The 24124-nt window shown below is 44.1% G+C and overlaps 3 protein-coding genes across 3 annotated transcripts in view; 2 read left to right on the forward strand and 1 right to left on the reverse strand.

The window, feature by feature from the left end:
* The window catches only part of adss2 (adenylosuccinate synthase 2), a 36494-nt gene extending 36192 nt beyond the window's left edge, over positions 1–302 (reverse strand). Inside the window, exon 1 of the mRNA XM_088934257.1 lies at positions 54–302. Within this exon, the coding sequence (XP_088790383.1) occupies positions 54–233 (180 nt within the window). The 5' untranslated portion in view covers positions 234–302. The remainder of the gene's footprint in view (positions 1–53) is intronic.
* Positions 303–611: 309 nt separating this feature from the next.
* On the forward strand, positions 612–20454 carry LOC148819853 (cation channel sperm-associated auxiliary subunit epsilon-like). The gene is made up of 23 exons (XM_088934252.1): positions 612–638; positions 859–935; positions 1151–1199; positions 2363–2436; positions 3411–3480; positions 3774–3859; positions 4038–4062; positions 4898–4975; positions 5687–5790; positions 6393–6894; positions 7269–7749; positions 7887–8326; positions 9244–9302; positions 9898–9976; positions 10326–10378; positions 11036–11089; positions 11202–11235; positions 12005–12084; positions 12711–12810; positions 13211–13306; positions 13556–13713; positions 18826–18879; positions 20319–20454. Exons 1-23 carry the CDS (start codon positions 612–614, stop codon positions 20452–20454), a joined length of 2916 nt encoding a protein of 971 aa, XP_088790378.1.
* Positions 20455–22069: 1615 nt separating this feature from the next.
* desi2 (desumoylating isopeptidase 2) overlaps positions 22070–24124 on the forward strand; it is a 33477-nt gene continuing 31422 nt past the window's right edge. Inside the window, exon 1 of the mRNA XM_088934259.1 lies at positions 22070–23329. Coding sequence (XP_088790385.1) covers positions 23291–23329 — 39 coding nt within the window. The 5' untranslated portion in view covers positions 22070–23290. The remainder of the gene's footprint in view (positions 23330–24124) is intronic.

Raw genomic sequence — 24124 nt, forward strand, 5'->3', positions numbered from 1 at the left:
CACCCTTCCTGGCTGCGGCCGGGAGCTCCGGCTCTGCGCACACTACCCCTTACCTGACATCGGCAGACGATATCCGCGTCCTGGGCCAGCAGGTCCACCACCTTGCCCTTGCCCTCGTCGCCCCACTGGGCGCCCAGCACCACCGTCACTTGGTTGCCGACGCCCCGGTTCACCACGCCGGTACCGGCTCCGTTCCGAGCCCCCGCCGAGTCTGCGCTCCCGCCGTCCGACATGCCCGCCCGCCCGTCTGTCTCCGTCTCCGTCTCCCGGCAGCGAGGCTGTGCGGCAGTGTCGCACGCGCACGCGCACTCGCGCCCGCTCGGGAGCGCGCGGGAACAGCGCCGCCCACAGGCACGCCCCGGTCTCGACTTCGGCGGCACGGGATCGCGCCCTCCTGTTTGTTTCGTGTTTTTGCGGCTGTTTCTTTGTGCTGTGCAGCGGCAGAAGGGAGTCTGGATTAAATGAGCGTCGACTGATGTCGCTGCCGAAAAACGCCAGAAAGCCGCGCATACGTGCCCGAACCTCGCCGCGATCTAGCGATCTGAGTCGCAGTCACAGGCGCACACACATACTGGGAGCTGACAGAACTGCTCCCTTCAGTTTCAGTTAGGATGCGAGAGATGAAAATGTTGAGAAAGGTCCGAGCTGGGGTACACTTGTGAGACGGCCGTCAAGGCTGTGGGCCTGGCCGTTGTCATGGCAACAGCGGCGGGCAGGGGCGCCCTCGCGCGAGCGGGTTGGCGGGAGAGCGAGTTTCCCCCCGGGGCGGGGAGCACGCGGAGGTGTGCACGTTTAACACCCGAAAAGAAAGAAAATATTAATTTTCTTCTGTCACTTAAGCCTTCCTCTGTCTTGTAGACGATGGGGAAGCCAACGATTCTAATTTTCTCCGCGGTGTTGCTTTTGAATGTCGAGTTCAGCCTGGAGGTGTGGAGGTGAGGCAGTTTAGACGGAGGGCCCACAACCTGATAATGACGTAGGAATACATCGATAACTTCTCCATCTTTTTTTGAATTTATTTAACTGTATTTTAAATAACCTACGTATTTTGTGGCATATTAAGGTTTTTGGATATTTTAAATGAGAGTAGCAACGTGCAAAATGGCTCGTTTGTAACAAATTAATTGCTTCAGTGTTTTTTTCTATGTAGATACAGAAATATCATGGATGATGAACTTTTATTCATAACCAAAGCCTCTGTGAGTATATGGTATTACGCTATGAGTCGTCACACCAGCCTATACTGTATCTTAAGCCCTCCTCCCTATACAGTCGTTGTACGATATGGATATCCTTCAGCGATTTCTACATCAGATATTGTGAAGTGAGAAGTGAAAAATCTGTCGTATAATGAACCCAAGAACATGAAGGTTACAGAAGAGAGGAGGCCCGTCCAGCCCGTTGGGTGGCCAGTAGCTAATTGATCCGAGGACCTCATCCAGCTGAAGGGTATCGGCTGGGCAGCCCGTTCCAGACCCCCACAACTCCTTGTGTAAAGACGTGCCTCCTGTTCTCAGCTTTAAATGCACTTCCATGAAGTTTTCACTTGTGTCCCCTGGCTATTTCACTGTTGCTGTTGCTGTTCATCTGAATATTTTCACTGTGTCTGTGCATTCAGAATAAATCCGCTGGCTTGACTTTCTCAGTGCCTTTGAGGGTTTTGAATACTTGTCTCCATTGTACTCTGACAAAGGGTTCAGCCTGTCGGTGGAGGATAATTTCTTTCAATCCCTGGAATGTATCTGGTTGCTGTTCTCTGGACTGGTTCCACAGCAGCAGTATCTTCAATATACAGTTTATGTTTAAGCATACAATATATTCTTATTTGCATTTTTGATGCAATTTCAAGATCTATACACCAACTCAATAAAACTTGTCCCACGTTACGGTACGGTACTGCATATTTTACTCATGGACGCTAAATCCTTTGTAGTTGTGACAGCAGTGACCTCTGGCGTTTTCCTGTTTGCCTGGCCACTCTTGCAACCCACCCAAGGCTAGAAGTCTTTTCAATTCATTCAGCCCATCAGTGAAGGACATTACGTAACATGTAGAAAAGTTCATGGTTTGTTTCAGAGTTAATACTTTATGTCAGACTGTTTTGATATCTTAATGATTTGGGGTCTCCGAATACCCATTATGTGGGACTGAACTTGATTTTAGTCACATAAATCCTATTTTGATTTAGCTGTAGTTTGGAAAAAATGAGTAAGAAGCTTTGAAAATCAGTCCTGCAGGTGTACAAAGACTTATGGTAGAAATCACATAATATACAGTTAATATTATGTTATAATATTAATTATGTTGTAATGTTAATATACAGTGTATGTGATAGCATGTAACCAGGATCTGCAATGTCCAGATTCTTCTAGAGTACGAGGGATCCTCCTTCACAGAGTGGAGCTACCCAGAGTTCTGTGAAGTGGACAGTAAGAAGTAAGCCTTAATTCTGCATGGCTGTTTGATTTTATTGCCTAGGTGCTTCTGGGGGTATTTAGTACATATACATGGTTAGTCAAAATGCTGTCGACGACATTGACACTTTATTACAAATTAATTACATGGGTGTCATGATAACAGAGGACACAAAATGATTTCTCCACAGGTGACGTCATTGTGGATACTGTGGGACTGCAGCACCATCTGTGGAGGAGAAAACAAAACTTTAGTAAATTAACTGGCATTTATACTTGTCGACAACATTTTGACTAACCCTGTATATCCTTAGTATCTGTAGCACAGCAAGCACCTGCCAGCTTCCACCAGACAGGTTTACCTTACAGGCACAGCAGCAAGACAACTAAGGGAAACAGATCAGTTCAACAATTTAAATTGTTCTAGGATGTGGCACTGCTTAGAGAGTCCTGCTGCTCTTAGAGCAATTGCTGACACTGGGATAATATGGGCTAATGATTCTCTGGGCCTTGAGAACAAACCCCACGTTGGGAATACTTTTAGTTTTAAAACTTTTAATGCAACTGCTGTCTTTGCTTTATGTGTGACTGAAATTGCAAATGTGACCAGGCAGCTTGGATGTGTTTGGATGTGCCTTGCCATCAGGGTCATTTAATATACTGTAAAGTGAAGATTATTAAGACACCAAATACAGGAACCAGTGCAAGCCAATGCAGAAACAGAACGATTTTCAAACATATTGCTCCAGCACAAAATAAACACCACACTTTTTCTAACCCCAAATACTTTTCAAAATATGTTTAAGTACACATTCGTCTTCCCCTGCCTTTGACATCTACTGCTAGATCATTCACCTTTGATCATTTATAACCACTTTATGTACAGACAGGGAGCACAGATTCCAACAGAGACGTAAAACAATACATTTCATCTCCCTTTCAGCTAATTTGAATGTGTAAAAAAATGAATAAGATATTGTTAATTTCTTTCTGCAGCTCTCCCAAAGCAGTCCTGACATGCAGGATTGCTGGATACCATAAGGTTAAACCATTAGTCTCTGAAAATGTAAGTATTAGTTGTTACTAATGCAGATTGAGTAAGTTTTGCAAGATTATTTTGCTATTACAGTATTAAACATTATGTTTAACGATTATGTTTAATTATGCTGGAAGTTTTCTTATGCTGGTAAAAAATACAACAGAGCTAAGATAAGTTTAATAAACACGTTTAGATTAGCGTCGTGGCTCATCACAGATAAGGCATGGAGTATCCTCCGCGCATAGTCAAGCAGTTACTTATTTAAACAGTCTGAAACATTTTTAAACAAAGGTTTATAATAGAGTTTGTTACAAATCCAGGCTTTTGAGGAAGAGGAAAGGCACCTTCACATCGGGGACTCCTTTTTTTGTTTTTCATGGTATATAGCAAAGGCGCCAGGCAGCAGGTAGGTGGTCGTTTCCTCAATTGTTGACACATTGGTGGTGGATGAAGATGACCAGATACAGAAGCCTGGTGGAACGCCAGCTGTAGCCTGTTTGGTATAAAACACACAAAGTAAATCATGATGCTTCTGGTAAAGGTTGCCTTCATGATCCTAAATGCTTGTCTTTATCTTGTAACAGCTCAGAAAAAGCAACAAAAATGCAGGTAAGAAAACTAACTCAACAGGATCTCTTCAAGACCTTATTTATAACAATTGTAGCGGATTTTGCATCCCGCAATTAAAAGAGAAAGGATACAAACCACTTAACAAACCTGTACATTCCATCACTACAAATTGAGCTGAAGTTATATAAGTAGCATAAAAAATGCCAAAATATTTAAACAGGTCCATATATATGCTTGAATAGGTAAATAATTCATATAATTATTATTTGTAGAAAGGGGGTAAATAAAATCCATGCAATTCTGCAAAGAATGCCTTTTCATTCAGTGATCTGTGCCTCCAGTCCATGCCACAATGTTCATGTAATCTGGATGGCATGAAGACCTGCTTAATAGACAGAATTATTAAGACATACAAGTTAACCCATTAAAACTATAAATGAATGAAAAATAGTTCTGCTGTTTTTCAGCATGCTTCATCGTAGGCCTGGTGCTCTCTTTTCGTGGTGTCATAGATGCCAAAGTCTTCCTGTCCTTCTCAGCACGCCTGGGTCTACCTCTAGATCTGAAAAATGCTCTCTGATGACATGTTGGATGAGGATGAGTGTTATCCAGTGCTGCCATAAACACTTCCTTCTCTGCACTCTGGTCTAGCCCTGCTCTTCCTCGGCCTCATTATTTGTAACGAAGAACCAAGTCTTCCTAAAATTGCCAGACATAAGCAAGGCCCCATTCACTGTCATCACTGGCAAAGGGAAAGGAGCGATGGGTGTGGCCTGTATGCCTTGAATGTAGTATAGGCTGGTATTCATGCAGGGGATGCAGATAAGTAAGAGTTGTCATGGCTTTAACAAGTCTTGAATGTTTTCTTGTTTAGGTACTGAGAGTGTGGGTGATAGATCCCGAGAATGCTGATCCTGCTGAAATCAATCAGACAGCACTTTTCCCCTCAGTAGTAAGCAAAGTCTTTACTGTGTCTTAAAGATTAAGAAATTCCTAAGACTTTTTTTATGAGTTGCTTCTTCAAACTCAGTGTTTTCCATTTTATATTTATAGTTGTAGCTATCTGCATGTAACACTCTGCAGTCGTGTGTGTTAACTGCCGGGTGTTTGCCAAGTCTGGAATTTAGTCTTAAGTATATTTGAATTTCCCTTGCAGCTTTTACAGTGTTTCATAATCCTCCTAATTTGATGTCAGCTGCAAACCTGACTGATTTAATTTACAGTGGCAGAACTGAACACAACAGTGGACCTGAACCGGTCCCTGTGGTACACCCCATTTTGAGCATTCACTCCTTAACTGTGCTTTATTATCCATCCATTAATTAAGACTTAATTCTTAATCCAAAATATGTGCATTAACCAGAATGCCTGCTACCTGCTATTTGAGAATTATTTATGAAGAACTTTACTAAAAGCCTTCTGAAATCTAAATATTATATGCACTATATTCTGTTTTATTGCTGCTGCAGTTTATTCAAAGATCTCCAACAGAAAACATGGGAGGTTATCAAGTTAATATTTCCCCAGGAAACATTGTGGTACATTCCGTGAAAATTCATTTTAATGTTTCTTTGAAATTAGTTTTTCATGATGCTCTTAGTTAAGGGAAGCAGCAGTTAATTCTTTGGGCTTGGTGACTACGAATTTCTTTCTCATCTTGCAGCAATCTTCCTTCATCAGTAAGCAGTTCTTCAACCTGGGGCAGGATCCTATAATTAAATGGTCTCCAACAAAGTCAGTCCAAGGGGATTTTAACTTTGTAAAGGGGTAGGTACTGTAGTAAATTAGTTATTGCTGCCACTGCTGAGCAGGTGTGAGATCACACACCACCCAAATGAGCTAAACGTTTCCCTCTGGGGTTTGAAAGCCGCTTGGACATGCCAAAGTCAGTCATGCCAAATTAAAAACAATAGTTAATAATTGCTTACACTTATATAGCACCTTTCTGGACACTCCACTCAAAGCGCTTTACAGGTAATGGGGATCCCCTCCACCACCACCAGTGTGCAGCCTCACCTGGATGATGCGACGGCAGCCATAGTGCGCCAGAACGCTCACCACACATCAGCTCTCAGTGGGGAGGAGAGCAGAGTGATGAAGCCAGTTCAGAGATATGGATTATTAGGAGGCCATGATTGGCAATTGGTACCATAATAAACCATAATTGGTAAATGTTGATACACTGATAGAGACAAAGAAAATTCTTTGCCATATCTGGGTTAAAGTTCTGGGCCAAAACCTGACATTTAATTAGAAGTTGGAAAGGGCAAATATAGTACAATACCGGCAAAAACAAGTCACATTCACTTTTGACTTTTAGAGATGTAAAAGTGAGAGATGATGTGCGGGACTTCTCTCGACTGCTGCAGGTGCTGGGAAATCCACCTCACAGACAACAGAGTGCAAAGTTTGCAGAACTTCTGGATTGAGGGGAAGGTGGTGGGCTATCAGAACTGCTTCATCGCCTCTGGCTACCACACCTTCCACGACGTGGAGCCCCTGCTGCCCCCTGGGGGCCGGGAGGTGCCCCTGCGGCTGACTCGGGGCAGCCAGCTCTCGGTGGCCTGGGAGAGCTGCTCCCTGAGCACCGCGCTGCTCCTCTCGGACTTCGGCACCTTCATCACCCACGACGCCTTCGGCACCCTGGTGGAGATCCTGGTCGCCCCCCACCGGCTGGCCTCCCCTGCCGAGGGGCACTTCACCTTGACAGACGCGGTCATCGTGGAGGGCAGCATCCTCTTCCTCATGGACGGCTCTGTGTACTGGAGGAGCTATGACAGGCTGCTGAGGAAGAGGGAGGAAGACCTGCCCAGCACCGGAGTGCGGGGGCTGCAGTACAGGCCTACCTGCTGGCAGAGTTATCCGCTTCGGGTGAGGAGAGCATCACGCTTCGGCAACTTATTACAACTGCATTTCTTTCTTTTTGATCATTCAGTTCCCTACATTTTTTGGTTTTCTAACGTTATTTCCTAATTATATGTTATTCCCTAATGTTCTTAGAGCTTTCAGACAGACTGTACAACACAGTCCCACACGATAAAATACGAAATGAAACAGTTTTCTTTGTCATTTGTAAGGGATCAGACTTTCTACGGTTTTTCTTGCCTTAATACCAGCTTTTCCAAGTCGAAGAAGTACAAGGTGAAGCTTGAAGCAACACTGCACATCGACAGTGTTCGCAATGATGGGTTATTGCTGCTTGTTTTCATAACGGATAAAAAAATACTGTTTTTCTTTTCTTCCAGGACGTAGAACTAAGCATCATCGCAGTGTGGACAGACGACCAGTTGTATCTGGGCAGATCGACTTTTTACAAGAAGGCGGACCGAGCCCTCTTGGCCAAAATCTTGCGCCTTCCCTCTTCCTGTAACATCAACATTGCCGCTGTAGCATTTGGGTCCCGCCCTCCTGAGGTTGGCGTGCTGGTGGAGGCCTGTGGCGCGCACGACTCCTCTGATGCCAGGCTGTTCCTCGTCCTCTACGACGAGGAGGCAGGCTCCTGGTTCCAGAGCGCCTTTCTGGCGAAGCTGAAGCCGGGCTCCCTGTCGCGAGGCCCCTTCCGCCTGAGGTTCGTCCAGTCCGCCCTGCCCTCCGTGCTGCTCTGGAACAAGGAGGCCCTCTATTACAGCTCCCAAAACAACAGCGAGTACGGCCTCCTTCGCACCCTCCGCTCGGCGAACCTCACGGCGGAGTCTGGCGGCGGCAGCATCCACCAAGTTATTTTGGGTTAAGTGTGCCACTTCAGCAGCAGGGCTTACCAGGCCAGAGAACTGGAGGCCCTGAATAGGGAGTCTAGGGGAGTTCTCTTTTGTCTAGTTGTGATGCGTACTCATTGATCCCTTTCGCTTGCTCCCTCCCTGCAGATCTGTCCTGGAACGTGGTGGTGAAGATGGAGAACAACGCCCTGTATTTCTGCAAGGTGGGCATGGACGAGCTGGTCAGGCTGCACATGTGGGAGCGGCCCGGCACCAACATGGCCCTCTACCTCGGGCCGAAGGGCCAGATGAAAGTGCTGAGGCAGGTGGAGTCAGCCATTGAGGTGCACAGGTACCCTCTCAGCATGGAGGTGAAGAGCGCGGTGCTGGGCACAGCCCACACATGCGCCTACTTCACCTTCCAGCACAGCATGGACATCCCAGCCTATTACCTGGACATGGGGGAGCAGATGGAGCTGTGGGCTCAGATCGTCTACCCCGAAAACATGGGTGTGAACGTACAGATCTCCGGGCACAGGCTGGACCTGCTGCACGTAGCCACCCGAACACGCTTCGAGATAGCCAGTCAAGTCTGCACAAAGAACACGGTAAAAGCACAGCGACCAACACTTTCATTGTCCTACTCCTTTCACTTCGTGATAGATCATCTGCCAGGTGTTTGTTCTGTCTTGATTTCTAAATCTTTCTGGGTTTTGTTTACTGCTTCTGCAGTGTTTGCTAATCCTCTGAATTGGGTATCACCTGCAAATTTGATCAGTTTACTAACTATTCTGGCATTGATATAAATCAGTGGGTCTAGTACAGATCCCTGTGGCACTCCACTATCACCCAGTTTTATCTTTTTCATGTGGAAAAACAATTACGAAGGGATCTTCTAATGGAATTTTAGCCAGCTTCATTGAAGTTAACAGTTAATCCTGATCGAACTGTCATTTTGTGGCAGAAAATACGCTTTTTAGATTTATAATAGTGAAGAACACAAATATTAATCACAAGGAACACAAGACAATGTGTCAGTTTAGTTTGATTGGTAAATGTGATGGATTAGCTAGACCAACACTTTTAATTAGTTGCTCGTGTAGAGTTTACCTTGAATAGTAGTGATAAAGCTTTTGAAGATTATTCTCAATGTGAACTGCAGGATACTCAATGACAAGCTGGGTTTCTTCTCACACACTGTAAGATCCATCAGTAACACTCAAAATTGCAATGATAGTAGCAAACATTAGTGGAGACTTTGAGTAGCTCTTGAAACTTGCAAAATGAAGTGTGGGTGATAACCATAACATGTTTGATAATATTATCATGAGTAGTTGCAATAGCATTATAAGAGGCATTTATTATTCTGGGTAATTATACAAAGCACCTTAAAACAAAACACCTATACATTATTTAATGGATGGATGTTTCATATTTGTATTTATCTAAATTGCTACCTGATGCACTTTCTTCTTGATTGTTCTGCAATGACAATGTACTTTTTATGTATTTATTGTTCCCTCAGACAATTAAACTGTACCATTGGCGGGACTACAGCAAATCAGAGAACTACAGAGAAGAAGTGCAAGTCTTTTCTCTTTTGTGTCCTTTTTTCCCTCTGCTCTGTTGCTATAAACACAAATTTAGCTAAAACCCTACAAGGGCGCTGACTCAAGCTAGGTCTCCATTCTAAATTCCCACTTCACTGCCCCAGAGGAAGCGATGGATGTGACTGTATCTGGCAGATGTGCACAGTGTCCTTCTCATGCTCAGATGCACATCTGGTATGTCCCCATCTGGTATGTCAGATACTAACTGCCTTGTGTAGCTCTCTATGTCAAACCATTTTCCACTCTCCTGCCAGTCCCTTGTTTGCTTTTGAAAATCTTGTGTTGCAGTCTTTAATTTAGTGGGATTTAAAGACAATCACATTGATCTGTCTTATGAGCTGCAGTTCAACATGTCTGTCCTGAGAGACACCTGCAGCATAGCACCATATTTTTCTCATTTTCAGTCCTGCTGTTCTAAAGGTTTCACATCAGGTGTTCTTCCAAGCAGCACACCTGTGATCACACGATTCAGACGCTGTTTACCATCAAGCCTGTGAGTTGCCAGTTCTGTATGCTGTCAGGGCTCTAGAAACAAATCCTTAGCTGACAATTCTATGTGTTTGTTTCAGTAGCCAAACAAGTGGCGTTGTCACTCTGGAGGTGGTGCCAAATTTACCAGGCAACACCTGCGACCTGCCTTCCAACCGGGTGAGTACCACGAGGGGAATGATTTTGCACTGAAACAGAAGAGAGAAATAAATAGTTTTAGAAAGTTAAATAAAAAAATTAGAAGATTTTCAAGTTCCTATGTTTTGAAATCAGAGGTAAGTTATATTTCAGTGTGTGTTAGGGCAGAAATTGCACTAATGAATAGTTTCATTGTGTGTTTTACAACTTTAAAACTGAATTGTCAGACATGTGAAACTGAGTGACATTAGTTATAGAATTAAACTGTGAAATGAAAGCTTACCTCTGTGAACTGAGCGCTTCCAAGAGGACTGAGGTACTGCATCTGAATTCACATGTGTACTGCTTTAAAAGTCCTTTCCATTATCAGATATCACACATTAAAGTTGGCTGTCCTCCAAAAAGACACATACGCATCAGTAGGTAAGTGATTTGTTAGTTTTTTAAAATTGTATTCTGCATATTTTCTACATGTATATAAAATACTCAAAGATAAGATAAGATCACTTTATTAGCCATATACAATTTCTTGTATTAGGAATTTGTCTTTTTGTATAACCCGACTTGCTCTCCATGAGACACACAGGCACACAGACAGGGAGAGAGAAGCTTGGGGTCAGAGAGCAGGGTCAGCCATTTATACGGCGCCCCTGGAGCAGTTGGTGTTAAGGGCCTTGCTCAGGGGCCCAACAGAGTAGGAGTCCTCTGCTGGCTGCGGGATTCGAACCGGGAAGTGAGAATTATTTTTTGTAAACACGGACCCGAGTCTGAAATGTGCTCTCCTTGCTTGAACAGCCCCTTGATAGTACAGTAGATTATTGCACAGAGCACAATGGTCTGTGAAACAGTGAAATATACAGTATTAGTTTCAGTATGCCACTCAAATTCGTGCTGACTGTAAGCAAGCCATGAATGGTCTCAGAAATCAGTGAAAGCCTTGTAATTCACCTCGTGGTGTACAGTTCCTGTAAAGATCAGACCTTGACAACTTAAAAGCTCTTGACTAGTGGGGTTCATTCTTCAGTCTGCGTCACACTCTCTGCAGTGGTAAAACTCATATTTATTGAATTTTCTTCTCAGGCCATGGGGAACTCCTTGTGAAAAACTTGATTTAAAAAACTACAGCATTCCTGGGTTAGTAATAATTCCATGTTATGGGCGTCTGAGCTCTTTTGAATGATCACCAATCAGCTTTGTGCACTTGCTTGCGTGTTTGAACTACTGTATGCATCTGTGTTTTCTGCAGATCGGTGCTGAGCAATCCACGGGATCAGGATCTCGTAAGATTGATGCTGTGTCTTGATGGGGTCCAGGACGCACAGTTTCACAGTACAATAATCCCTAAATAGAATCTAAATAAAAAATAACATGTTGTGAAAGAGTTCTGGAATCTCCACTGTCAATATATCATCGAAGGTCATTTCTGAAAAGTATGAGATTAATCTGATGCCAGAATTAAATCCTATAGGTTCTGGTATAGAAAATACAAAAACAAACTTCATAATGTTGGCATGTTTTCCTCATTTATTCAAATAAATCATGAATAGTTATTATTATGATGATTTTTCAGAAATATAAAAACATACTGGAAGGGAAAAGATTTAAGAACCCTAAACGCAGTGCTACTTAACTCACACCCCAATCCCCTCCATTACACAGTTTTGCTGCAACCATCTCCTTTTATTACTCAGCTGATATTTAGCATGATGGATCAATACAGGAATTAAGGAGTTGGTTGTATGAAATTACTGCAATAGTGCAGATTGGAAGAGCCACAAGGTGATATAGATAATAAGGATATAAGAGGGAAGAGTTCCATATGATCAAAAAAGGCTCATGCTTCAAAAAACAACTTTTTCAACTTGGTTTGGAAAGTAGTAGTTAACTGATCCAAGGATCTTGGCCACCCTTTCCTTCAAGGACCCAGGGTTTTGACTTTATCTGCGTAGCTGGGTTGGGTATTCCAGACTCCTGTTTATGTTCCAACGTTGTTCTGAAGAGGTGCACTGGGTTGACGTTGTCAAGATTAGTGTCTTCTAATTTTTCCAGGTGGTTGACTATGACTGGGAATACCTTGGCTGTTTGTTCAGGATCTACTATGCAACCCCTTTTCTGCCAGGCATAGACCTGTAAGTTGGGAATTTGGGCAGTCTGAAAGCCGAGAGAATATAAAAGTACAAAAGACACAAGCCATCTTCTACTGGACTGGAGGACTCCTGTCTGAGGATGGCCGACAGAGAACTTCACTCATTGGCCAGGGTGGAAATGCAGAGAAACGGACGGGCGCACACTGTTCCTGCCATTGACCTCCATTGTGTTATCAGTCTTACGTCCTGCTACAGTCTTCTGTTTTCCGTTCCAACCTGACAGTTCACTTAATCATTTTCTTATTTATATATATTTGATGTTTCTTGAGCAGTTTACTACTTTAAAAACATTCACTTTGTTAAAGGTACAGGTACCTTAAAAACTCTTAGGGCCCGGTTAGAAGTACTGTATTGGATTTATTCAGTTAATTAAATATTTTGAGCAACTGTAACTGAGACACAGCTGGAACAAAAGCCAGAAGACACTAAACGAGTCTGGTTCCCCTGTTCTGTCCCAGTCACACTCACATACCAGTCCTAAGTGATCTTGTTACAGTCTTTAAAGTCTACAGTCCTAGTAGTCTTTAAATTGCATCATTGTGGCCTCTAGGGGTGACTCCCATCGTTCCTTACTCCCTTGATAACAATTTGATTTCTTTTGCTTATAGCTATGACGGTGACACCTTTTTAAAAAGTGTTGAAGCCAACTTCATAGTCTGGGAAGAAAATGGCAGAACAGACTACTCCTTCAATGCCTCCATGGAGACGGTACTTCTTGTATTCCCACTCGAGACTTCCTGTAAAATGACAGAGTCTGGATTCATTGAGAAAAGTGAAGCTTTTGACACTCATAAATACCAATTTATACCAAAACTGTGTGCGTATTAGTCAGAGCCGCACCGTGATGGCGTGAAATCTAGTATAGTAAAACAAAGCTAACAACACTGTTTTATGCCAGTATATCCTCATTAAAGAGGGGCATGCCATGAGTCACCACCTGAAATGTAGCAGGTACACACGTTTCCTTCATTGGTCTCTAAAAAATGTCTTCTCCAGAGGGAGATGTCCTTGGCAGTTCCTGGGCCAGAGCAGAGTAGGGCTTGTTCTGAGGTCAGCAGTAACGAACATGTTTGCATGAGCTCTTAGCTCTGTCTTCCTGGTCCTGCAGGTGGGCTGCCTTCGTGAGGCACAGACCTGGAGCTCCATGCTGGCAGGAAACGGGAGTTTCTCATCAGGCACACCAGGAGAAGCCTGGGGACCACATGTAAGGGAACGAAGGGTTGGGTTGAACGCATCAGGGTTAAAATGTTCAGTCATTTCCGCGCCCTGTGCCATCCTGAAGCCTTGGGAAGAAGGGATAATGATCAGGGAAAATACTGTTCTGTCCTGGGCACACCTGGGCTGCGTGAGACTGCTCTTCTCACTGGCTCTGAAAGTTTCGCCCTCTCTGAGACAGGGGTCTGCAGTCGCCCCGGCCCTACTTGATCTCACTCTGCATTCCTCTCCTCCCCAGAACTACAGGAGCTGTTTTGAGGTGACCCCTGGTGTGCTGGGGGAGCTCAGCCAGCCCTATGAGATCCTCAACAGAAGTGGCAACAACTTCATCACCTGGTCTCAGGTGCAGAGTGGCATCTATGTGTTCAGCGTCAAGATCCTGGATCCAAACTTCAGGTGACTGAGGCTCTTTGCATTTCTTAAAACTTTTTATTTAAAAAAAAAACCTTTTCTGTTATTACTAAACCTAAATGTTATTGGTAGTTCAGGTGGGGAGCTGCGTCAGCATGCGTAGGCTGCAAAGGGACAAGTAATAGCGTTATTCCATCCTAAAAAGAGAAGAAAGAAAACACAAAGTTTCGGCTGTGGAGTCTTGTTTGGGTGTGAGAAAGACAGGGCAGACAGTAAAGATTAAACAGCACGGGAGAACAAAAGCTGGGAGAGTGGCGTAGGCGGGAGCAGGGGAGAGGCCACTCAGGTGATGCGAAGTGGAGAGAGGTGAAGAGAGGGGTGAAGTCGAAACTTGCATGTGAAGAGAGACAATCACACAAAAACAAGTCTGTCATTGAGAGAAGGGGGAAGGTGTGAACCAAGTTTCAGGATAATTTTTGTTTCTGATGTCTTTTTGCTTTTGGAGTTGAGAAACCCTTCTTTGAGAATACAGATGGAGAGATGTGTGTGATCATGGCCGTCTGAGGTGAAATGAGAAACTATGGGCTTGGAGAAATCTTACATCTTCACAGCCCTAACATTTTCTCTGAAGCGGTCTCCTAGTCTCCTTTCTCGTTTCCCCAACGTAGGTAGCTGGACATTCCCTTCAAGAGATACTGTAAATGAGGTTTCTGGAGGTACAAGAGGTCGCCAGGGTGATCCGGAATCGTCCTGGGGGGCCTTGAATGAGTGTGGTGTTAGATATGTACTTGCAGGTGATGCAACGAGTTCTGTTGCAGGGGAAAGTGTCTGGTGTGGATGGTTGCTGAGGGCGGTCAAGGGAGCTGTGAATAAGAAGGTTGCACAGATTAGGTATGAGATGATGGGGCAGTCAGAAAAGAGGGTCCCAGTGAAGGGATCATCCTGTAGGAAAGTTAAGGTCTCGTTAATGGTTCTGGGGATAGAAAGGGTGGAAGGGAAGCACAAAAGGAATGCGGTTTTTAGGCCTGGGTCTCCTGATCGAGTTGATGGTCTGGGGGCTGTTTTTGGCTCAGATGAGAGCCCTGTCAATAATGTGGGTGGGGTATCCTCTGTTGATGAAAAAGAAGTGCATTTTGAGTGCTTTGTTCTGGAAATCCATGTCATCACTGCCGAGTCATCATAGCCGAAGGAACAGTGAAACAGGGAGAGAGTTTTTAGCGTGTTTGGGGTGAAATGAGCTGTACAGGAGATAGCTGTGTGAATCCGTGGGTTTGTAATAGACTGAAGTAGAGAGTCGGAGGTTAATGGATAGGTTTATGTCTAGAAACAGAAGAATAGTGGACGATATGTTAACTGTATATTTGAGGGATGGGTGAAAGTTGGTGAAGTGATGCAGGAAGTGCTCTAACTGGTCATTAGAGCGTGTGGCGGCACCAACGCAGTCAGCAGTGTTTCGCCTGTAGAGGTCAGGGACAAAGCCAGTGTAGGAAGTGAAAAGGCGTTCTTCTACCCAACCAACAAAAATATTGGCATAGCTGGGTCCCATTCTGGTGCCCATGGCGACTCCACTAACCTGCTGGTAATAAAGGTTATTGAATGAGAAGGCATTGAGTGTGAGTACTAATTCTGCAAGACATACAAGGATGTGGGTGGGTGGATCGAGCACTGCACATTTGTCCAGTGTGTGCTTGAGGGCTGTAAGATGTTAGAATAAGAATAACTAAATGTTATTAGTAAAACTAAATCATCCTGAAGTAAGGCTAGATCTGTTTGTAAATTTTACTTCATTTTACTATGCAAACTATGTTTTTGCTCTTAGAAAACAGGTAAGATGAAAGGTGTGTTTTTCAGCAGTTATGTAGACTAAATTACAAGTAGATACAAGAAATAGGTTTATTCCATGCTGAAAAGAGAAGAAAGGAAACACAACGTTTCGCTGTGAAACCTTCTTCATCACACCTGAACGTTTCTCTCTTCTCTTTTCAGCAGGGAATAAACCTATTGCTTGTTCCTTTGCAGCCTACGCATGCTGACGCAGCTCCCCACCTGAACTACTTCTACATTACAAGTAGTCAGCTGAGATGAAAAGGGTCATTCCCATTAAGAGTAATATATTTATATGATAATTCTTAACTGCACTACACAGTGGTGACAGGTACAGTATACCGCCACTAAGTTATTACATTAAATTAAATTAATTCAATTTATTCTGTCATTGTGAAGAAAGAACAAAAAGCACCGGACATGGCAGATGCACATCTCACTCTGAGTAAAATTATCATCAGATTAAAATGTACTGAGTCCAAAACAAATCAGATGGTTATGAAAGAAGTGGGATATTAGTGAAAATTAATTAATTTTATCTTTAACGTTTTTCTCCTTAGAGATGACAATTTAAGATCTAAAATTACTGATTGTGAAAGATAAAAAATACAGTATATAAATAGAGTAGTTCAGGTGGGTGTCTGCGTTAGCATGCGTAGGCTGCAAAGGAACAAGTAATAGGTTTATTCCCTGCTGAAAAGAGAAGAGAGAAAACACAACGTTTCGGCTGTGAAGCCTTCTTCAGGTGTGCTGCGCCCATAGCTTGCTGGGATAGGTTCTTGCTCCCTTGTGACCCTGTATTGGATGAAGAGGCTAGAAAGTGATTGAATTGAACACCTGAAGAAGACTTGTGTTGTGTTTTCTCTCTTCTCTTTTCAGCAGGGAATAAACCCATTACTTGTTCCTATAGAGTAGATACTGTACATAAACAGGGATTCTGTAGATTTTTCTCAGTAAAAACGTTCTGTTGGTGACACAGTGGTGCCACAAGGTGGCAGTAGAGTTTTTCTTTATCGCTAATACCTTTAATGAAGATTAATAATTGATCACGATTTAAACACAGCTGTGATATAGTGACAGCTACCCAGCTATACAAAATAAAGTCCAGCTCAGTTTCTATAGACATTTATAAGCATTGCCTAGACCAGCTTAAAATACATATTGATAAGAGGCAAGTTTAAAAAAAATGATCTTTTAGATGTAGTTTTTCTCCAATCAATAGGCACATCAGATCAATTAAGCACATCAGATCAGGCCTCCAGGCTTTAAATAAAATGTTCCTCCATTCTCATATTTCTGATTGATTTTATTCTCAAGGCTGAAAAAAGGCTAAGGAGTCTGAATTTGCAAGGCTGCAAAGGGAATTTGGAGAAGCTGCCATTATACTGAGTTAATGGATCAGCCCTGTATTTGGTAATGACTGATACCACTGACTCACCCTCCAGGAATTAAATGGAGCTCTTTGGTCAGTGATATTTAATACTCCAATGATGACATGAAAGCTCCTGTAGCACTTATGGGAGAGGCATTCAGAAAGATGGAGGTGAAAAATAATAAAATTGACCAACAACCCCTGAGGATGTTCAACAAGCAGAGATCGTTAAACCTACTACGTCTGCCTTCGTGGAGACACTGTTAAACGAGGATCAACCCATGGAACAAATTTTTTCCCCTACAAAAATTCAGAAAGATTTGTTTATGAATTTCTCAGCAGCAGTCTGTGCTGATTTGTGTTTCAAATCTGTTGTCATTTTAGATGAAAGGAATCTAGAGAGCTCTGGTTTCCTCCCACAGTCTAAGAACATACACATAGATAAATTGGCTTCTGGTAAAATCGGCCCTGGTGCGAGTGTGTGAGTGTTTGTGTCGGTGTGTGCCTTGTGATGGACTGATGTCCCATCCAGGGTGTACCCCGCCTTGTGCCCATGGCTTGCTGGGATGGGTTCTTGCTCCTCCGTGACCCTGTGTTGGATGAAGAGGCTAGAAAGTGATCGAATGGATTCTGTGGAGTCAGGACACTTCAGCCTTCAATTTCTGGACCTGTTTCCCTGTTTGGCTGTCTGGGTCTGTGTACAAAGTACACAACAGTCCATCAGCATTGTGCATCCAGACTCTCCACCTGTTCAAACCAAGACCTTGCAATGTTTCAGAACAAGAGACCTTGATCGACTGCTGCAAGATCTTACTTTATAACTTGAAATGTTAGAAATAATTAATAATTAATTATAATTGCTTACACTTATATAGCACTTTTCTGGACACTCCACTCAAAGCGCTTTACAGGTAATGGGGACTCCCCTCCACCACCACCAATGTGCAGCATCCACCTGGATGATGCGACGGCAGCCATAGTGCTCCAGTACTCTCACCACACATCAGCTCTCAGTGGGGAGGAGAGCAGAGTAATGAAGCCAATTCAGAGATGGGGATTATTAGGAGGCCATGATTAGAAGGGCCAATGGGAAATTTGGCCAGGACACCGGGGTTACACCCCTACTCTTTTCGAGAAACGCCCTGGGATTTTTAATGACCACAGAGAGTCAGGACCTTGGTTTTACGTCTCATCCGAAGGACGGAAAACTGAGACATGCGTCCCTGGGTGGGCTTGAACCACCAACCTTTCGGTTAACAGCTGAATGCGCTAACCGATTGCACCACAGAGACTGACGTAGACAGTAGACTGCTCCTTGTGTAATCCTGGCCACAGCCAGGAAAAATAGATATGTTTGAAGTAAATCAAAAACCTTAAAGTGTGATGAGATTTCTCATCTGGTGCTGTACTCCTGAAGCAGCTAACAAAGCTAACCTGTTGTATTTTCTGTTGTACCTCAGGGCTCAGTCTTGGGTCTATTTTAACTCACCAGTTGCAGGCTGCCTCATGCAGTTTTAAAATGGTGGTGCAGGTTACCACTTCTGTGTTGGAGACACTCATGTGTACTGTTGTATATGGGTGCTTGTGAATGTTTCCTGATTCAAGAACTTAAGGAATTAAGGTTAGTGATTAAGTCTGAGCAAAGTTTTGAAAGAAAGACACAGATTTCTTTGACAAGAAAGGCAACGAGTGGATTCACTAGAGACCCTGTGGGAGGTGAAGCAGTCTGCCTTTTCCACTCTGTAAGCAGTGACAAAAGAGACATATTAAGAAAATGAAGGAATGTAACATTTGTGAGACACATCAATTTACATTATTCCATTACACTCTTTACATGACATTTCCAAAGTACCACATTTGTCACAATCAGTGTTTTCTCGCTATTTGCCAAGGGTGACCAGTTTTTAATCAGTGGAACTCTGTGTGACTCTTAACAATTTCTGACTCAATTATCTTTTCAGTTTCTGTGACCTGCAAGCTGTATTTGCTGTACAGACCTATGGTGTTGTCACAAGGTAAGAGTGGAAGGAAGATTTCTAAAAAATCTAAAAAAAATTCTAAAAAAAAATCAGACTTGAAGGTTCATCCATTCTGTTTAGTTCTCATGTTATTCATGTTCATTGCAGACATTGGGTCCAGAACAGACTCTCTAAGGAGTAATCCATCAGATTAGGCGAGGTTGAATAGGCTTTTTTTTCAGTTATTTATGAAATAACGTCTGACTGGGCAGGCTGTGTTTTGCAATGTCTGCATGCCCTGTGGCAGTAGCATTCTGACTTGTGACCATACCTCTGTGCATGACTACAGTACACTCTTGTTTTTCACAACAAAACCTGTCTGTAATGTGTGGGTATTGCTATAAGAGCAGTCCTTTGGAGTGGAATGTAACAGAAAACAAGAAAACGCCACTGAGCAAATTCTTCAGTTTCGCCTTTTGCAGAAAGAAGGCAGCACCACATGACAACAAGAGGCAGACTTACATACATTCTCACGGGATAAGCTGTCTAGTTTGCCCACAAGGCAAACTCCCCCACACCCTTTGGGCATATAATTACACAATGAGCACTTAATAAGAAAGCATGAGGAAAGTGTTCACCAGCTGTGGGGGCGCTGATGGGGCTTGGTGGGCTTGAGCTGGGCAGGGTACACACAGCCCCTTGTGTAACAGTGAGCCCTGGCATGTTCTGGGCACTAGCAGGTCTTGGTGTCTACACTGAGAGCAGCCATCAGCCCTCCAGTGGTGCTGACTGTCCACCGTGCGCAAAGCAGTTTGCAGCCAGTGCCAAGGGTGAGTGGCTCAACACAGGGTGCTTGAGAGGTGTGGTGCCAACCCATATTCTCACTGCACTGGCACAGAGTGTGTAACCATACCCTGTGTTCATTCACAACTGGCAAGTCAAATTCGGCAGCAAATAAAATAAGAAACATAACTATTGATTCCGAATTCATAAAAAGATTTCTTTTTGATTTAGCGGTCTTGTACCAGCAGCAATGCTCGCATTGGAATGTGCTCAATCTCTGTTAAAGTTCTTAAGGCCTGCCTCTAAGGTGCATTGATTTTTGTCTGTTTCTTTAACATGCTGAAGATGTTGCCACACCCAGACATGTTTGTATAAACCTTGTGGTCTACATGACGTTATGAATTTATTTAAAATGTCATGGTTTTTTCAAATTGCAAACAGGAGGAAGTATCAATACGAATACAAAAATTCAAAATAAGGCCAAAATACAATAAATTCTGCTTTATTCTGTAGCAAAATTCTGTAGCTGTGTCTTTATTGTTTTCCTGTTCTTTTCAGTTAGAGTAAGTTATATGATTTCATCAAAGCCCTGTGTGATTGGGGATATAGCTCAAGAGTTTTCGGTAATTCCTCCTTTGACCAACAGGGACACAAATGTGGTTTGAATTTTTCTGACAGCTATCTTGATAACTCGTGGGTGTTTGTCGTTGCAGCAATTTTGGAGTATTTACCGGAACTACAGCAATGATGATCACATTGATTGTTACTGGGGTATTGATCTGCACCTACTTTCGATACATAAAAGTTTTTCGGGAAATGTTAAATAACCCAGTTGTAGACAAACAGTAATGTTAAATATCCCACTTAATGGTGTGAAGGCAAACAGTGATGATTAGCTTGTCACTTGAAGGAAATGGATGGATTGTTACACATAATAAAAAAAATGAACATTTCTTCTTATATAGAGATAACTTTGAATGTACAAGAAAGGTTTTCACAAGTGACATGAATTTGTTACAGTTAAGTTGTACATTTAATAGTTCAATAAAGTACTCTTTTCTCCTTTAATTTTGTTTTAATGTCTGATTTGCTCTTTTTACACATACAGTACATTTCTTAAAGCAAAATGATATAAGAGACTTAAGAAAAATCAAGGCAATTTTAACCAAGTTCTACTTAAACTACCGTTAATTTGAAAACTTCTGAATGACCAATTGAAAGGTTTACAGAAAACGAGATATACAAACATTGGAATTCAACTATGACTAAAAGCTTCTTCGAGGAGCTTTCTAAAAAAACCCACGTGGCACCCAATCTGCTTTAAGGGAAGGAATATAAATAAGAAGCAAAAATATCTGACCCGCCTAAACATAGCCGTGCTGTGATTCCTGTGATGTCTTTTGTACACATTGGGCCGAGACTGTCTGGGCAGGACTGAGTCATGCGGTGAGTCAAGGTTTTCAGGATTTCATCGTGGCTTCATTAAGTCCAGACGCGTAAGCCTGGTCGTGGAGCTCAGGAAAACCCACCGACCTGGAGTAGCAGAGCTGCTCCTCCAGCGCACTGATACAGGTATCCAGAAACCTCAGAGGTCCGGACAGAGCCAACCCACCGGGCGCCTTCAGAATGAACAGGGCGACAGGGATCCGAGGTCTCAAAACAGAACAGGCGGCACATCCTTACCCAAAGCTGGAACGAGCTACCCAGCCATGACTTTCAAGCCATCTGGCTTCCTGTCAACAAATGTCTAGAAGATGAACTAGCTACTAGCTACTGTAAAGCCTAACGGCCTCCTCCCGTTTGTAATTATTCTTATGTCTAATGAGTCATTAGCAGCTTCTACAACCCCTTTCTCTTCATGTACAGATCTTTTGTTAGACGTGACAATTATTAGATTCTTTGTTGGTCCAAATCTAAAGAAAATAGAACACTATGGAAGCATTCACTTATAATAAAACTAAAAGAGTATCACATTCTTCAAACACAAGTGCAACAGAGTTTCTTTGTTAAAAATATGTATTTGATTTTACAGCTAGGATACTATTTAAGCCACAGCTGTGCAAATACCATTGCATTTTTTTAGTTAGAACTATTTAATTCATTAGAGGTCGAAATTAGAATATTTTTTTATTTGATCTTTTATTTAACCAGATAGGTGAATTAACAAATTGCCACTTACAATATAATGACAATGGCAATCCTTCAGTTCACTTTTTGTACTGTACAATGCCAGAACACGTACTTATATTACTATTTTTTATGAAGAAATAGAAAAGAGTGAAGATCTATTGGCCCTCACCAGGAGTAAGGTTAGCTGTGAAAGAGAAAAACTCATCTTGTAGACAGAATAGTAAGTCATTACCTTATTAATTTAACCAGTGAGCGCAACAAGATTTTTAAACAGACTTTATTCTGAGCACCGATTGACAATTCAGAATTTAGCAGCAATTACCTGAGGGCAAGAAAATGTTCACAACCATATCTGGAAGTCTGAGAAGGCAAACACACTGGCTTAGCACACTCGGTTAGCACCAGTCCCGTTTCTGGTTCCCAGTTGGTAACAGTGACAGTGTGGAGTTATTCTGACTCTACTGTCCCCTTTTCTGTCAGCCCAGCTCTGGTCCCGAACGGAGCCTTTCATCCTGTTGCCCAGTGCAAGCTGGCGGAGGTGTGAATTTTACTTTCACCAGTTCCACGTTTTTAGAGGACTTCACCTCTCAACAACGGAACAGGTAAGTCTTGAGACGTAAGGCCGAAACACATCTACACGTTACGTCTGCTGTTTTTATTAGATACTTTATTGATCCCGTGAGGGAAATTGCAGTTTACCGAGGTAAGATTCAGATCGACTAACATATATCAGACAATACGAATTGGAAGTAATTCCCTAACGGCGGTACTTGGAATAGATACCGTTACCTATTTAGTTTCTGGATACATTTATAGCGAAATGCAAAGTGGTAGTCCGTGAAGAGCCACCCTCACCCACCCCCAGCCTATAGGACGTGAGGGACGCACTTCGATCTTTCAACGCAGCGCACTGTTCCACTGTGCGAGCTCACGAGGTACATTCAGGTTTGAAGCAAACTGAATCGGCGCTGCAAACGGGAACTCGGCCAGTTCAGAAGCAACACTTCAGACCCCGCAACTCGCTCGCTTCCAGTCCTCCACAGAGAGGGCGGGAATTTCAGGCCAGGGCAGCAGATCGCCGAGCAGCCCACCAGGCCAAACAAACGGATCGCCGATTTCAAGCTCGGGGATTCCAAGAAAAAGCCGCTTCCCACAGCCTCGCGCTGGAGTGGAGCTATTGGGGCGCGTTTCGGCGGAAAGCGCGGCTGAACAAAAAAACAAAAACAAAAAGAAAAGCTTTTTCTTTTTTTTTTATATCGAGTCCACCCGACTCGTCGTCGAGCGCGTTTTTCTGGGGGCTCTGGATGGCAGTACCTAACGGAAAACGTGTATGTTGCTCCGGAAACCCCGTCCCGCGTCGCTCGCCTGTCGCTGTGCCCGGCTGCCTGCTGCCCCGGCTGTAGCCGCCGAGCGCTTCTCCGGCGGGGGCCGCGGGGGCCGCATGCAGGAGCCCGGCGCCGAACTAGGAGGAGTCGGGGTTGGGGAGGAGTGACTGGACGGGAGCGCGGAGGAAGGGGCTGTTTCGGCGCCGCCGGCGATCTCCTTCGGCGGCAGGATGGCCAGCGAGCCGGTGATCCTGAACGTGTACGACATGGTGAGTACGAGCACCGCCCGGCGGAGCTGCTGTACCCCCGGCAGAGCTCTCTCCGCCGGGGCGCCGGCGCCGGAGGTGCTCCGGCCGAGGAACTCGTGCTGGTGGCCGTTCAGAAAACCTCTCCCGTCCCCACGGTCACCTGCCGGCTGTCAGCACGCTGTTTTCCCGTGAATCGTGTCCTCGCCGGCACCCCACCCCCCACACTCCTGTTTCTTTGCGATCAGGACGAAGTGAGTGACTGAAAAGCCCTGCGTGGAGTGGGTATGACCTGCGTGGAGTGAGGAGGGGGGGGGGGTATACAGGCAGTGTCCAGTCCTTGTCTGACCTCGCGTGAAGTGTTTAACTAGACAGTCAGCTCGGACGCTTGGCGAGGGGGTCCCACCCGTGGAGTGGGTGGGCGAGTGTCGCAAGTGATGACAGAAAAGTTGCTCTGGCTGGAAACGAGCCTCTGCCGAAGCCGAGGAAAACTCAGGGCGCCTCCGTGGAAACTGGGCTTTGAGGTGCGAAACGCAACTTTCGGAAGTCTCCGGCGTGTGTGTACGAGCAGGGCGGGAACACGCAGGATGGCCCACTTCAGGGGCAGGTCGCGGGGTGGGGGATGCGTGTATCGGTCCGGTCACTCCGCCAGTGGGAGCGCACGGTGGACTTTCAATGACTCTTTTACCTCTCGTTGCAGTGTTACGGTTTGCCGATCACCGACCTGTGCCGGACATTTTTATTAGGTTGTAAGAAAATGTTCGTCCACCGAGTTTTCCCCCACTCGAGCGAATCCCGTTTGTCAGTGCCGGCTTGTCA

The sequence above is a fragment of the Atractosteus spatula genome, chromosome 15, assembly GCF_055471065.1.
Source record: "Atractosteus spatula isolate fAtrSpa1 chromosome 15, fAtrSpa1.hap1, whole genome shotgun sequence".
NCBI lineage: Eukaryota > Metazoa > Chordata > Actinopteri > Semionotiformes > Lepisosteidae > Atractosteus > Atractosteus spatula.